The 17,330-nt window shown below is 44.7% G+C and overlaps 1 protein-coding gene across 3 annotated transcripts in view; it reads right to left on the bottom strand.

The window, feature by feature from the left end:
- Positions 1 to 17,330, bottom strand: part of ROR1 (receptor tyrosine kinase like orphan receptor 1) — a 192,839-nt gene that overhangs the window by 9,629 nt on the left and 165,880 nt on the right. For all 3 annotated transcript variants that reach the window (XM_069981375.1, XM_069981376.1, XM_069981377.1), the window contains 4 exons: positions 10,563 to 10,690; positions 9,418 to 9,735; positions 8,385 to 8,630; positions 5,720 to 5,931 (listed from right to left, as the gene is read on the bottom strand). In XM_069981375.1, the coding sequence (XP_069837476.1) occupies positions 5,720 to 5,931; positions 8,385 to 8,630; positions 9,418 to 9,735; positions 10,563 to 10,690 (904 nt within the window). The remainder of the gene's footprint in view (positions 1 to 5,719; positions 5,932 to 8,384; positions 8,631 to 9,417; positions 9,736 to 10,562; positions 10,691 to 17,330) is intronic.

Below are 17,330 nucleotides of genomic sequence, written 5' to 3'. Positions count from 1 at the left end.
CATTTAAGCAGAAGAGGGCAAATTCCCAAGCATGACCAAAATGCAGAACTAATAAAATTGGCAGAAGCTCCAGAATCCACATGAGCATACCCAGAAATACACTTATTACCTAAAAACAACGAGATGGGCAACATCAATTTGTTCTTATTTTCTAGAGGTACCTGTGCGCCTGAGTGACTCTCTCGACAGTCACTCAGACGCTGGAGTCTTTTCGCCGGTTGACCAGGCTTGGATGGACATTCTTTCACCCAGTGACCAGACTTGCCACAGTACAGGCAGAGATTGTGCTGTAGCCGAAGAGCTTGTCGGGTCTGGGTGTCAGCAGCACCTAGTTGCATGGGGTCTTCTTGTGACAACAGAGGAACAGAAGGATTAGACTTAGGAGTAGAGTTAGGAAAAGAAAGAGATTTAGAAGCATCAGAGGCACTCCTTTCCCCACGTCTGTCTCTGAGTCTCCTGTCAACCCTTATTGCCAATGTCATAGTCCCTTCTAACGTGTCAGGGGTAGGGTACACCACTAATAGGTCCTTGAGTTGGTCAGACAACCCCATCCTAAATTGACACCTCAATGCTGGATCGTTCCACCCTGAAGGAACACACCACTGACGGAATTCTGCACAGTACTCCTCTACAGGTCTCTTACCCTGTCGCAGAGAAGTCAGCTGTCGCTCTGCCACAGCGGTTCTGTCTGGGTCATCATATAGTAACCCCAGGGCATCAAAAAATTGGTCCACTGAAGATAATTCCATAGAATCAGGGGGTAACGAAAAAGCCCACTCCTGAGGAGGACCCTGCAAGAGAGACATGACAATGCCGACTCTTTGGGTTTCATCTCCTGAGGAGCGGGGACGTAAACGAAAAAATAATTTGCAACCTTCCTTGAAGATCCTGAAGGCCTTCCTGTCCCCTTTAAATTTTTCGTGGAGCAGAATCGGAGGTTCCAGAGGCATTGCCGCGGTCATGGTCACTTGCCGTGGTGTGGACTCCTGCTCCTGCACCTGTTCTGCAAGATTCTGAACTAGCCTGTTCAGACCTTGCATTTGCTCAACCAGAGCTTTCACAGGATCCATGATGATCCGCAAAGGAAAGAAAAAAAAAAAAAAAAAAAAAAAATTTTTTTTTTTTTTTTTTTTTTAGAGGCTGGCTATTCTGTCATGACAGGCAGGCATAGACAAGACAAAAGACAGTGGGCCCTAGATCTGAACCCACCCACTGTCACCTGCCTACTTGCCTCAGTCGACCCTAAACGGTCGTGGACAACCACGGAGTCGGTCCCTACACTGTGTAGGTGAATACACAAAACGTAGACAGACAAACAAAACACAATGGAGGATAGTCAACTAGCAGGGTCAAAACCAAACAGACAACGCAGTACAAAATCAGAAGGAGAGCGGATAGTCAAATGTCAGGCAAGAGGTCAGAATACGGGTAGAGCAATAGCAAGGGGATTAGGACAGGGAACACTGGGAAAGGAGCAGGGGAGCTGGGACTAGTAACAACTAATAGCCAGCAGGGAACTGAGGGATCTGACTGCTTTTTATCCTGGATCAGAGACTAGGTCCAGCAGCTGATTGGACCAGCCCTGATCCCAGCACCAAGCTCAGCTGAACAGATCTAGCAGTGCAGTAACCCCTGCACTGCCAGAAGTCTGACAGGCAAGGTAGGTGTGGCTGGAAAGTAAAACACAGTTCATTCAGTGCAAAAACAGACAGAAATTCAGCGCTTCCTCGGCCGCCCGGCACGGACTGAGGAGCGCAAAGTCACATTTCTAACAGAACCACAGTACTTTGATGCTCCAGATCAAAACACCACAAAGCGCAGAATTTGGTGTGAAAAAAACAATAAATCCACTCAAATTTCGAACAATAATTCACACTAATAATAATCCCCCACAACTACCATCTATCGTAGGGATTGCTCCTTCCATGACCTACTAGTCCAATTTTTCTCCAATTACTACAGTATCGGCCTGATGTAACTGTACCCGGTGGAGTCAATAGCCATGTTACTGCCTGAGTTCTCTTCACACAATTAGTAAGAAGAGGAGATCGAACCTTGGTTTTGAAATGTGGAGCCAGTTAAGAGTACGGCCATGTCAGGAAATTAGCTGTGTTGTCGGACTCCATATGGTTTACGTTATACAAATCCTTTAGGCCAAACTTATTTACATCTGGCGTATTGTAAATTATATCCCAGTAATGAAAGCGAAGTGACCTCTCCCTCACCTCCGAGCGCAGTCTGCCCGCCTAAACCCACATCACAAGAGCCTATTAATACAACCAAACCCGCTAAGATTTGTCGCTGCCAGCTCAGCCTGGATGTGTTACATGACAATGTGCAACAATACAACGTACAAGTATAACAATGTGATCCTACAATCAGATTGGGAAGGAAGACATAGGGGATTAATATTTATTAACAGTCCAGTCTTATAAATCCTATAGAACACACAAATTTGTTTTGTCTCCTTGTTAAGTGATAAGAATCAACATTGTCCTCTACATAAACTTGTAAAACATGGCTGACATACACGTTCCATTTTCTTTTATTTAGGAACAGTATTATTGTAATTATATTCTTGTATATAGGAGGCAGTATTATAGTAGTTATATTCTTGTATATAGGAGCAGTATTATAGTAGTTATATTCTTGTATATAGGAGCAGTATTATAGTAGTGATATTCTTGTATATAGGAGCAGTATTATAGTAGTTATATTCTTGTATATAGGAGCAGTATTATAGTAGTTATATTCTTGTATATAGGAGCTGTATTATAGTAGTTATATTCTTGTATATAGGGGGCAGTATTATAGTAGTTATATTCTTGTATATAGGTGCAGTATTATAGTAGTCTCCATGTCGTACTATAGTAGTTATATTTTTCTATATGGGGGGCAGTTTTATAGTAGTTATAGCAGCATCATTATAGTAGTTAAATTCTTGGATGTGGGGGCAATATTTTATAAAGGGTCTTGGGGTCAGTAGCATAAGATTTACAAGCTTATTAAATTTAGGGATTTTAATATCTATGACGGATGAACCATTTGACTGTAGTATCTCTTGAAATCTTTATAGTGTTTGGCACATATTATGTTGGAAGAGGAGGAAAGTTGTGATTGGATATTTATGCAGTGATGTCTTTGTTTCTGGAAAATCATAACAATAAATTGTATTTTTTTTAAAGCGTTTGCGGTTGTCAAATCAGATTTACATTTTCTTGTTAAATCACGTTTTGTGTCTATACATCATATTTACGCCTGTCAGGTTCATATAAGTCCACAAAATTCTGTATCACACTCATACACAAGGTTAAAATTGTGATAATTGGTAACAGCAGGTTTTCACCGGATGACTGCTATTTTGTGACTAGATAAATATGTCTTTGAAGAGAACCTGTGGTCAGTCCAAAAGACAGGGATTTTTACACCACTTTGTAGCCTCGGGTGCCCTGATTCCAATGGTGTTTTTACTTTCTTGCTGTGCCCCTGATTCATTGGCTACAGGTTGAGGCTGGGTTCACACTACGTATATTTCAGTCAGTATTGTGGTCCTCATATTGCAACCAAAACCAGGAGTGGATTAAAAACACAGAAAGGATCTGTTCACACAATGTTGAAATTGAGTGGATGGCCGCCATATAACAGTAAATAACGGCCATTATTTCAATATAACAGCCGCTGTTTTAAAATAACAGCAAATATTTGCCATTAAATGGTGGCCATCCACTCAATTTCAACATTGTGTGAACAGAGCCTTTCTGTGTTTTCAATCCACTCCTGGTTTTGGTTGCAATATGAGGACCACAATAGTGACTGAAATATACGTAGTGTGAACCCAGCAGAACAATGAATTACAGTTTTAGTCTTTAGTTGACTATCTGTACTTTTCACTGAATATTTAGATGGGGCTGGAACTTAAGGCCCTGTTACACCAAGCGATTATTGTCCATATTTGGCCGATTATCGGCCATTATGGCTGTATAATTGCTTAGTGTATTAGCTCCTGTAAAAAGGCAACAATCAGCTGACATGCACTATGTTGTCTGATCCTTGTCCCCACGTAATAGGAGTGGCAGCAGCAGACCGCGGTTCTCTTCTATGGGTCACCCAGGCAACCCCCCCAGCTCCCCGTGGCTGAACTCACTCCTCTCCGCTCGCTGTTGGTGCGTGTAATAGCGGCGGCAGCGAGTGGGGAACGAGAAGCTTGCTCCTAAACATTGCCCTCTGTAATAGGGTCTTAAAGGGGTACTCCAGTGGGGGGGCACTTTTTTGCTGGGACCGGGGAGGAGGTGGACGAGGGAAAAGACGTCCACTCACCTCCCCGATTGCAGCGGAGGGTCCCGCTTCGCGGCGCTCCGTGGCCCGGTTCCAAGACGCTTCTGGGTGTCTGACGCGGGCCCGAGACGATACGCCTCAGGTCCGCTTAGCCACTCAGTGACAGAGGCGGGATCTGAGCGGACTTGAAACGGATCCCCCCTCCTTCACTGAGTGGCTGAGCGGACCTGAGATGTCACGTCTCGGGCCCGCGTCAGACACCCGGAAGCGGAACCGGAGCCCCGCGATGCGGGACCCGCCGCTGGAACCGGGGAGGTGAGTGGATGTCTTTTCTCTCGGCCACCTCCTCCCTGGTCCCAGCATAAAAGTTCCCCCGCGCTGGAGTACCCCTTTAAGTTGGGTGTGAATACTAGGCTTGGGGCTTTGATTATCACACCACTTAGCTTAGAATTCCTATTTTGCAGCAAAGTCCCTGTTGAGGAAAAGAGAGGAGTCTGGCGGTGGCTTCTCTCCTCTCCCAATTCAGAGCACATTTCCACTGGGATCTCCACTAATTGTAAAATTAAATCCCCTATTAAACGGGGCGATGTGGGGAGTAAATGAGCGCTAACCTGTCAGGAGGAGCAAGTTTCAGCCAGGGGAGGGGGGTCCACGTTGGGGCTGCCCGGGTGATCGACAAATCGTCTGGGCAGCCCAGAGGAGTCAGAGGTGGTTTGCTGCCTCTGCTCCTATTACAAGGAGTGATGGCAGCAGATCATTAGCAGGCTCATCATTGGCGTTTCAGCCTGTTTAAACACAATGATCAGTCGGCTGATTGTTGTCTTCTATTACACAAAGCAATTATCAGCCGTAACAGTCAGTATCAGTCGAATACGGCCGGCAATTGCTTTGTGTAAGTCCTGAGTTCCCTGTTGAACATGGGTCTGGTAAACCAGTGGGTCTCATCTGATCGGAGTCTTAGCGGTCAGACTTCTACCCACCAGATGCTTTTTACCTGTCTTGTGGATATCCTGCTAAATTTAGATTTTTCTGATCAGTATACTAACCTACTATATAAACTGCTTTATTACACGTAAGACCTATGTATACTTATTACATAGGGCGAGCGAGCGAGTGTTGAGCCAACTTGCTGAACTGTTCAGGTTCAGCAACATTCTTCTAATACAGACGCTCGGCAACTGGAGAAGTTAGAGGCAGCCCTAGAGAATCCTGGAAAAAAATGGATACAGGCCTAGGTTGTATCCATGTTTTCCTGGCAGCCGTAGGGCGTCATTTAACTTCTCCACCAACCAGGAGTCAAATCCTGAGCGTTCGGGTTAGGAGAACATTGCCGAAAAGGTTGGCAAATCTGCTCAACATTAACCCTAAGGCATTAGGCAACCTCTTCAGCTCTCATAATGTCAGGCCTTTACTATGTGAGCCCAATGGACGCACTATATCTTACCTTTGGTTTGTATGCATTTAACATGGACATCTCAACGTTCTGCCCGCGGACGTGCTTGGGTTGTCGCTGCACTGCGGGAGAAGACGCCTTCTGGTTGTTGCGACAGATGCAAATGAAGAAAAACAGCAAGGCGATCGCCAGCGGGATTGTTACACTTGGAACAAGGATGTAGAGGATCTCCATTTTGTTTTTTTCTTTAGAGTCCTGTGTATCTAATAAGTAAAAACATAAAGTTAGCATCTGATAAGTACTGGAAGACTTTGATCTTTAAACAGAAGTAAATTACACATTTATATAAATTTCTGACACCAGTTGACTTTAAAAAAAAAAGTACTCCTTTAATCTCCCATTGGTGGCCTTCAAATTCAATATATAAAAGTATAGAATTTCTTACAGAAGAAATATGTAAAAGTAATTCACTACTTAGTAAATAATACTAACATGTTCCCCTTCTTAATTTTGCCAAGTTATTATGGAGACTCAGGGGTAGATTTATCAAACATGGTGTGAAGTGAAACTGGCTCAGTTGCCCCTAGCAACCAATCAGATTCCACCTTTCATTCCTCACAGACTCTTTGGAAAATGAAAGGTGGAATCTGATTGGTTGCTAGGGGCAACTGAGCCAGTTTCACTTTACACCATGTTTGATAAATCTTCCCCTTAGTGTGTGTCCAAATCTACATCAATATACACATGCATTCAATGCAGGGAGGATGTACATATTGATGTGTACCTATATAGATATCAACCACGTTTCTTAATTTTTATTTTTAGCTACATGTGGCCGATAAAGAAAAGTAAAAGTTGTAAAGAGGAGGCCGATAGATGTGACGTTGCACATTGGCCTAGCAGCAAGTATAGTGTCACCATTGTAAACAGAAACCACAGGGTCACAGATGGGAAACAGACAGTAATGGGACCAATTAGAGCCATAACCGGGGCCCTTCCGCAATGTGAGAAATGCTTTGGGCCTGAGATATCAGTACGGATATTTTCTTTCCTTGTAAACATCTACAGTGAGAATATTTGATGTAATTTGGGGACTTGCTGCACACATGGAGGAGCGCTGAAGCTTTGCCTTGTTGGGGAATTTCCTGTTTGAAATGTTGTGGCTTTTGGATCCAGGCTGTGCACGGTTCCTCGGCACGGCTCGGTTTTCATGTACTACAAAGGCAGCCTGTGTCCAGGAGCAGCGGCACAGTAGCAGGGCTAACATGAAACAGGAGCCTCCCCCTCTCCACAATAAAGGGACGTATCAGTCTCCCAGTCCAGGGATGTGTATGGTACGTGCTGCTGGGGTAAAGGCGTGAGCCTACAGGGGGTCCTCCTACCCATTACTGGAAATGTATCCCATGGGCCAGGTTAGGGGTTCCCAGAAAGGAGGATGATTTATCTAGTCTGTTTTACAAGACTTATTGCTACTATTAAGGCTAAAGACTCAAAGGTGCATTAAAGAGGTATTCATTACAGAAAAAGGGGTAGAATCATTACAGAAAAATTATTTTATTACATAATTCACCGCAGTGATCAGCTGATCATGCTCTCGGCACAAACAGTTGTTCTCGGCTGCTCATTTTCCCTGCAGCGGCCACTACAGGGGATATTTAGTATTACATGCCGACATGCAAATGAATGGCTGACCACTTGAGATGAGCGAGCCCAAGCATTTGATTACTGGTGGCTAAAGAAGTTGGATGCAGCCCTAGCTTCTCCCCATGCTTATGTATCCCTATATATGCTGTACACAGCAGAAAATAGCTGGTATCAGAAAGTTATATAAATTTGTAATTTACTTCTATTAAAAAATCTCAAGTCTCTCAAACAGAGAGCACTGTGTCCGACTGAAAATAAAACATTTCCTGCAGGACATACTGCAGCTGATAAGTATGGGAAGACTTGAGATTTTTTAATAATTTTTTAAATTACCAATCTATATAACTTTTTGACACCAGTTGATAGAAAAAGAAAAAGATTTTCGCTGGACAATCCCTTTAAGGGTACGTTCACACGTACTGGATCCGCAGCAGATTTCATCTAAATAACTGAACACAGCATCAAGTCTGCACCATCAAAACTGCTGCGGATCCTGTACGTGTGAACGCACCCTAAAGAGATACAAGTTCATACAGGCTTTAAAGGGGTTATCCAGTGCTACAAAAACATGGCCACTTTCCCCCTACTGTTGCCTCCAGTTTGGGTGGGGTTTTGAAACTCAGTTCCATTGAAGTAAATGGAGCTTAATTGCAAACTGCACCTAAACTGGAGACAACAGTAGGGGGGAAAGTGGCCATGTTTTTGTAGCGCTGGATAACCCCTTTAATGATCAGGGAGGTCAAAACTCCAATCTCTATTCATGTTGTATATTCTGCACCATAATCTTGTATGGAAAAGTAGCAGGATTCTCTTCACTAGCCACAGCAATGGGAGTTTGTCCCACAGGGATTGTATGACCAAATAAACCCAGAGCTTCGAGGGGATGTCCACTTTTGCACTACTATTTTTACAAATTGCAAAGTTTACCACATGGGGTGCTGTTCCTACTGTTTACTCTTCCAATAGCTCCCCCTTGTGGGAAACTCAAGCCTAACAGTGTATAGTAATCAATAATAGTAGGGCAAGTTCGTCATACTCAGGAATATCATATACAAAGATAATTCATGCTTACCACATGCTGGAATGTCGCACACCTCGTGCTTGACGTTTTCATCCAACGTAAAACACCAGGGGGCTTCTCTCTGATTTCCGGGGTTCCTGCAGTAGGAATGACCCCCATTTAGTTCCGGGTAGCGAATGGCGTTAAACGCGTGGGTATGCGGGTACTGCGAATTCCACGGTTGACACTGGCGCCCTGACTTGGTGACGCTCACTGTGCCTCGATAATCAACTCCGCTGCTGTTGTAGCATTTATGGTCTGCAATGAGAAGGCACACGTTTTATACCATCAATATAAATAGGAATGCGTGGTGTAAAATCCGGCCAATCACAGATCAGCTCCCAAGGGTCATGAGCAGTGGTGTCCAACCTGCGGCCCTCCAGCTGTGGCAAAACTACAATTCCCATCATGCCTGGACAGCCAAAGCTAAAGCTTTGGCTATCCAGGCATGATGGGAATTGTAATTTTACAGCAGGTGGGCCAAAGGTTGGACACCAATGGTCTAGAGCAGGGATGGGGAACCTTTGTACCTCCAGCTGTTGCAAAACTACAATTCCCATCATGCCTGGACAGCCAAAGCTGATCGTTGTCTTTCAACACGTTGAAAAGTAAATGATCTTGATAACAGCAATATGCTGCCATCGCTCCATGTAACAGGAGCGGCGGAAACAGACTGCGACTATCTTCTATGGGCATGCCCGGATGATCTAGTGATCACCCGGGCAGCTCCCAGCGCCCCCGCTGCCAACACATGTAATAGCGCTGGCAGTGAGTGGGGAACGAGGAGCAAGTGATCGCTGACCTGACACAATCCTAAATAAAAAATTATTGTAATGACAACTATAGGAACCACGGAAAGAGAAAAAAATTAAGCCAAAAAAAAAAAGAGTTGTGAGTCTGAGGACTTGGCGCAGTCCTCGCTGTGGTTTGTACATTGGCACAGGATTACCAGCAATTTGTTAAGCTTAAATCCAATAAAAAAACCTTGACGTGAACTGCACAAATGCCTACTTGCCTCTGGGGTGAGGTCATTGCCACCACTTACTCTTATTGATAGGGTCCGTCATTGGGATTCCGATCCGTATACAGTTACTGGCCTCAGGGCTGTCTGGCTGAGGAAGGTCCTCGCAGTTCGGCAGCTTTAATGTCCTTAATATCATAGTGTTGGATCTGGCAAAGATGTACTCTGCCTGACACAGGACATTCTCCAAGATCTCGCACTCGTCCCGGCACAGGTCTCGCGGTTTTGGTGACGAAGATGTTTCGGAGCAATATGGGAAGGCGTAGTGGCACAGGGATGGAATGGCGAACTGAGAGCATTTATCGGATAGGTGATTGGAGGTGCCGATCATGGTGAAGGCGGCTGAAAGAGGAAAGATGGATTAGCAGACTAGAAAGGACTGGAGAAATGCATCTGCTGCACTCATGTTCAAGTGGATGTGTCTGGTATTGCAACCCAGTCGATTTACTTCAATGGCGATAAGCTGCAATACCAGTCACAGCCACTTGAACAAGAGTAGTGCTGTTTCGGGTATAAACGCTGTTTGAATCCTTAAAAACTTCTTTTAAAGGGGTTAGCCACATTTTCAAAAAAACAGCACCACCCCTGTCCTCAGGTTGTGTGTGATATTACAATTCATCTCCATTTACCTCAATGGAACTGAGCTGCAAAAACCTTCATTTGTAGGCTTATAGCAAAGGAATGCAAGAGCAAAGAAAAATTAAAAAAATTTGCAGATATAGAATCAGCGTTGTATAGTGTCTATGTATAATGAGTTTAGCGGGTGTTTTGGAGGTGACAGAGTCCCTTTAAATAGACATTGTTTTAAAAAAAATATGCAATTTTTACAAGAATGACCCAGCAATATATATATATATATATATATATATATATATATATATATATATATATAAAATAAAAAAAAATTATAATTTACAAATATAAAAATTTAAAAATTTGCATTTAAAATTTCTTAATTTTTAATAATTTTTCATATTTATATATATATTTTATATTAAATAATGCCATTAAAAATATAACGTTCTGCCAAAACTACATGCCCCATATGGCTCTGCTGATGTAAAAATAAGAAAAAGACTAAGGCCCCTGGAAGACAGGGAGGGAAATTCCTGGGAAAGTAAAGTCATGTGACATAATGTATGTATGGATCTATGTATTAGTTTCCATACCGGTAATCTGGTTTTCTATTTCTCCTTGCATGTGCAGAGACTCCATGTAGATAGTCCGGTTCCCGATAAATCGGGCGCAGGCGATTCCTCTGTACGGTTGGCAGTATCCATCTTCTTCAAACTCATCCCTGGTGATACAATGATAACAATGAGACTTGTGATCCGCCACCAGGGAGCGCCACTGAACAGTGCATGAAACAGGTCAGAACATCCTCCAACAACAACATAAACCGTATAATTGTATTCTTAATATATAGGGCAGTGTTCCCCAACCTGCGGCTGCCCCCATATTACATTGACAGCTGGCATGTTGGGAGTTGTAGTTTTGCATGGAGTGGAGAGCTGCACATTAGGAAACCCTGATATATGGAGATACATTAAGTTTCCTGGCTATGCCTCTGACACTATGTAAGGGCTGTGACGCCTGTTCACATTGTGATTTACTGCCCTTAACACTTCTCGACATCAGTGAATCGGAGAGCAGTCAGCCTCGGACCATAAATCCTGGTAATTGTCTCCCTTCATCTGCCATAGAGCAATGTGTCCTATATATAACAGATGTTCTGGTGTTTTTCCTGTGGCTGGTCCTTAAAGGGACAGGCACCGCAATATCTCCCACCAGAATGACTTACCTGTTAAGAATTATTACAATTGTTGCGGCTGCCTTTATGCGTATTTTTACACATGTTACCCAAATTGGCTAAAGTGTGAAGTTGTTCTCCCACCAACTAAGCGTCCTATTACAGGGTCCTCGACTTATAAGGATTACCGATAAATGATCAGAAACAAGATTGTTTATCGTTAACCTGAAATCGTTCACCGTATTACACAGGACGATAGTCGTTAGTTACGATTGTTACTATGATCGTTATTGGGATCATTACTATGATCGTTTATTCCTTCTGATCCCAGCAAACAATGAACAATGTGCTATTACACAGTTGGAAAATACAGTAGGTCCAAATCTTATATGACATGTCTTATTTTTTACCAGAATTTTGGCACAGATGGCCTAAAGTACCCTATTTGAGCATCCAGAATCTGGCTGGAATTCTGGATGCACTGCTAGGCAGACCAGGTCAGTGTCAGCGCATGCTGTGTCTGGCTCTTTAACAGTACACGCTCCCAATCAAGAGCGCATACAGTTAAATGCAGCACTGTGTTTGACAGGGCGATGAGCCATTGGCTGCTCACCCTGTCAAATACTGCTTTGCTGTCCACAAGAAAGTGTGCTCTCCCCCCAGCGCTCTGGCACAACAGCGGAGAGAATAAGCTGGAAAACACTGTTGCTGCCAAGCAGCAGGTAAATATGTAGTTTTATTTTATTTTTTTATTACTTTTATTTTTTTTACGGTAAGGAAATACTATTTCCTGAAGCCTTCTCATAGGCTTCCTGATTAGTATTTCTTGACTGTAAAATGGCCATGGATGTGTACATGGGGCCTTAGTGTTTAGACCCCTACCAATCTCTAGATATTACTGGAAGAAGTGCATGACAGTGTGCTTCTCTCCCTGGTTCTCTGCGATCTCCATAGACTTATAATAGAGCTTGTCTTATGCAGCCGGGAATGAAGTGCAGTTAAGGTGGTGCGCAGCAAGGCATGGAGGAGGTGAGGCCTCCTCCCACACCTGATTTACCATGTTTTATGCTTGTTGGCAGGGGTAGACTTCTGTGTCCACCATGTGGCAGATGCAGTTACTGCAGGATTTACATAAAAAAAGGTTGCAGGGCTTAATCTAAGACTGGCAGACTAGATAAATGCCCCCCCTACATGTTAGAGATACCAGACATTTATGAGGCCCTGAGAGCTTGCCGTAATTCAGTAGAATTTTGAACGCAGCTCTGGATATAACTGCTGCATAAAACATGATGCAACATAAGTGTGGTGTCCCACTAGGGGTGTTACTGTTATTTACACCCTTCGCAAAAGTCTTTTTGTGGTCTTAGTATGATGAAAGTATTTTTAAGAGTTGGCCACTAGATATTGCTGTATTATGTATTGATGTATGGAAGCTGCACAGCTGAAGTATCGCAAAGGGTTATTGTTTTGATTACCAGAATCTGTAGACCAGTAGGATTTCTGCTTTCTTCTTTCCTATCACCTCTCCGTTCTCCTGTTGCACCCTTTTCACCCAATCACAGCGCACCCTACAGGCTGTAGAGGAAGTTAGTCCCATGGGTGGAGGAGGAGAAAGAGTCTTCTGTTCGGGACAGTGTGGACGCAAGCTAGATAGCTCTCCACAATGGTCGTATCTGGGCCCTGGCCCTCTGCCAGGTACAAAAGGAGTAGTCTTAGCTAGTTCCCCGCATGGGTAGGACGCAAGACAGCACACTGTTACCAACCTTCTGACACCTAGCACCAAGCACTATTCAGTGTTAAACCTCTTAGGAGAGGACTAGCCAAAAGATAACTTCAACCCATGCTGTGGACAAGGAAAAGTCACAGAGCAGAACAGTATCCGGTATAGAGCCACAGAGCTAGGAACTGATCGGGACAGAGCAAAGTTGCAGTAGCCTAGGAACTCTGTCTCGCAGCGCAGGTGTCAGCAGGGAACCCCCAGCATTCCGTTCAACCCAGGTAACAAGGTCTGGGGCCTGTGTCACCCATTAGTATGGTTCGGCCAACGCTAGTGGGCATAAGGTGGTGCGAAGACTGAAAGCAAAGGTCAATACACGGGCACAGGTGTTGTTGTTCTTCTTTTTCAAGTATTCTATTTTATTCTCCAACATACCGGAAGAGCACTGTACTACATGGGTTGAGTCTCTGACAGTATCCTTCTCTTTGCTATTCTACCTCGGGCGTGCCATCACACCTGTGTGCCCACCAGGCACTGGCGTCACGTGACAACATATTAAGGTCGGGCTGTATCTCGGCCATCCCACTGGAGTGTTGTCACAGTACAACACCTAGCAAGTGACCGGCCGTCCCTCCGACATAACACCTCCGGGGGGTACACCACATAAGTAATGTAAAGTGCAAGGTTACACTCCAATTTCGGGCATCATACTGGGAATTAACCTTGTGGCAGGCGAAAAGTTAATGCTTGTTTTCAGAATTGGCGCCAGGTCAGATCTGGAACGTAGAGCTTTGCAAGTGACTGGCCATTAAGCAGGAATCGTATTCTGGTAAGAATGAACAGAGCGAAGTGATACGGTGACACTGGAGCAGCATTCAGCCTGAATGACTCCACTGGATTCTAATAATCACCAGTACGAAATAAAAGAGGGACATTCAGGAGATGCCAACCGCAGCCGGAGTGCCCCAAGTGTATTATATTGTGTGTTGGCACTGTGCAAGGTGAAATGCATCAGGGGGACGTCCAATGGCAAGGCTGCTTTGTGATGTGAATGTATCTTTTGTATTTTTTTTTTTGTCTCCAGTTTACTTCAAGTTTTCGCCAAAGAGTTAAGCAGAGACCAGACTCCTGGCTGTGCTCCACATGAGGAAGGTAAAAGTATTGTGAGACATTCAGGAATGAAGGGTAGGACAAGTGTACAAGGAACGCCCTGTGTGTGCTGCCATCGGAACATCCCACTTGTCCTCGTCTCCTCCATCCCTCTGTCACACACAGCCTCGTCCTTAGTAAGGCCTGAATTACAGAATGGTACTATATGGTGGTATCATGTAGTGGTACTATTAGGGTGGTATTACACGGGCCGATAGGGGCCCGATAATACCTGAAACGAGCAGCGATCTGCTAGATCGTCGCTCGTTTACTGGACCTATTACACGGCCTGATAATCGTTAAACAAGGGCTGCAGGGACATCGTTACCGATGTCCTTGCAGCCCTTGCTTAACTATAAATGTTAGCTATCCACGTTCCAGGGCTGCAGCTGCCGTCTTCTTCTCCACGGGTCCCGCGCGCTCTAACTTCAGAGTGGCCTGTCATCTGACAGGCCGCTCAGCCAATCACAGGCCGGGACCGCCACGGCCTGTGATTGGCCGGGCGGCCTGTCAGCTGACAGGCCACTCTGAAGCTAGAGCGCGCAGGACCCGGGTAGAAGAAGACGGCAGCAGCAGCCCTGGAACGTGGATAGGTAATGTATATCGTCAGTCGCCGGCTGCACACCGCTATTACACACAGCGGTGCGCAGTCGGCGCCCCCGGCGAAAATAGGTCAGAACCTATATCAACGATCAGCCGATGATGGTCGTCATCGGCTGATCGTTGTATTTATTACATGGAGCGATAATCGGCCGAATCAGGCCGATTCGTCCGATTATCGTTCCGTGTAATAGTACCCTAATGCTAAGTTTACACGGAGAGATTATCGGGCGAATTTTCGCGATAACGATCGAATTCGAGCGATAATCGTACGTGTAAACGCGGCGAACGATCGAAAAATCGTTCATTTTGATCTTTTAACATGTTCATAAATCGTCGTTCGTAGTTTGCCAAAAATTCGCTGATCGTTCCATGTAAACAGTTGTCGCGCGATAGTCCGACCGCCCGCCGCCCGGCCCCCCGCTCATCCGCAGCACCCTGCGCCGGCACGATCGCCACCCCCGCCGCTCCGATCGCCCCCCACCCACCGCCGCTCTGATCGCCCCCACCGCCGCGGCCAAGAGCATACGTTACCTGCTCCGCGCAGCAGGTCTTCGAGATCCCCGACTCCCCACTTCAGCGCATTGATTGGCTGAAGAGATGAGCCGGGAATTTCAAACGACTCCTCTTCAGCCAATCAGTGCTGAAGAGGAGCACTGATTGGCTGAAGAGGAGCCGTTTGAAATTCCACCGAAAATCTTTTTCTTTCAATTCAAATGATATCAGAAAGTTATATAGATTTGTAATTTACTTCAATTAAAAAATCTCAAGTATTTCCATCCTTATTAGCTGCTGTATGCCCTGCAGGAAGTGTTGTTTTATTTTCAGTCTGACACACAGTGCTCTCTGCTGACATCTCGGCCAGAGTTGTCAGCAGAGAGCACTGTGTCAGACTGAAAATAAAACAACATTTCCTGCATGACATACAGCAGCTAATAAGTATGGGAAGACTGGAGATTTTTTAATAGAAGTAAATTACAAATCTATATAACTTTCCGACATCAGTTGATTTGAAAGAAAAAGATTTTCACTGGACAATGCCTTTAAAGCTTGAACCAGGCCCCTAAGCAGATCCCCTTCACCACAATAATGCTGAGTATCCCTGTAATGGTCAGACAAAAAAGTTTCTTACAGGGAACCAATCACGCCAAAAACGACCTTAACACTAAGGAAACATGCTGGTACATCACCCAGCAGTGCACGCTTCCCAAACATACCCTTGTAGCCTACACACCATCTGTATATAATCCGCGATCTCCCTCGCTGTATGTAAATTCCGGGCAAGTAGTCATCTGGGCATGTGGCTCCTCCATGTAGTCACAATCTTGGGCGGGTTTCCTGTGACGTCACCCAGGGACGGGCATTGCATGGCGATCTCTTTACTACGTCGCACATGCACAGTACAGCAGGAGAAGACGCTGTTGTATTACACCGCGCAGGACCGTGACTACATGGAGCAGCTACATGCCAAGATGACTACTTGCCCGGAATTTACATACAGCGCGGGAGATTATAAAAGTAAGATTGCGGATTGTATACAGATGGGACTGTATACAGAGCGTGCTGGGTGAGTGTTAGGGCCGTTTTTGGCGTGATTGGTTCCCTTTAATCATTCTGCCTGATCCTAAAAAAATGAATAGCTGTATAGTTACAGCTACACAGTCCCCTATATCCTCTCCTTGCACTTACATATATGATAAAGAGAACTTGTGGCCATACAGCTACACAGTCCTCCCATCCTACCGCACACTGCACTTATCTCTATGATCATAGAGAAAACTGTATGGCCATACAACTACAGCTGAACAGTCCTCTCTATTCCCTCCCTGCACTCATCTTTATGATCACAGAAAGAACGGTTTGACCATATGGTTACAGCTGTACAGTGCTCTCTATCCTCTCCCTGTTCTCATTTCTACAATCACAGAGAGAATTGTGTGGTCATACAATTACTGCTGAACAGTCCTCTCTATTCCCTCCCTGCACACATCTCTATGATCAGTACATGGAGAAAACAAATCTAGGGCTGGATCCTGGAGAGGTGAGTATCCATTAAGGATCATGTGATCCTCTTTTTTTTAAGGCCTTTCGTTGTCACTTTGTATATAAGGTTTGGGATCTAGTGCAGACTGTATATATAAGGTTCGGGCCCTCATCTTTCCTGCATCAACTCGTAACTGTAAAATGTGCAGATTGACATAAACATGCCCACAGCTGCGGGTCTGACTGCCATCTGTGATTGAGCGTGCCAAATCCTGGCAATGATTTTTATTACCAAATGCTAATTATTTGTTAGACAGCGCTTGTAAACCTCCGGAGTTTGATGTTACAGAGCTGAACATCTGATTTACATTCATACACAGGCCCGCTCATAAGCTGCACTATACAGAGCAATGTAATTACCCAACCAGATGTACCGGCATACAGACTATCTCCTTCTTCTCATTAACACTGAGCTAAAACGTGTCTCAAGATGCAACATTTTAGGTGTGGCACAAATAAGATTATCGCTTTCTCTGGCTGCATAGTGTACTCTTGCGTCCCTTAGGCCAGGGCGATGCAGTGACTTCACCTGTAACGGCAGTGCAACTCTTAAATACCTGTCATGGGACGTGCGCTTTGTGACCTTTTTCCCTAATGTACTCACCTCTCCCTACTTCTCTTCTATATAAGTAACACAACAGGGTAATGGGGGACACCATAGCAAATCAGTAGTGGGAA

This window comes from Dendropsophus ebraccatus, chromosome 8 (assembly GCF_027789765.1).
Source record: "Dendropsophus ebraccatus isolate aDenEbr1 chromosome 8, aDenEbr1.pat, whole genome shotgun sequence".
In the NCBI taxonomy this organism is placed as follows: Eukaryota; Metazoa; Chordata; class Amphibia; order Anura; family Hylidae; genus Dendropsophus; species Dendropsophus ebraccatus.
Note: the sequence above shows the minus strand (reverse complement) of the source record. Positions and strands in the feature narration are given on the sequence as shown.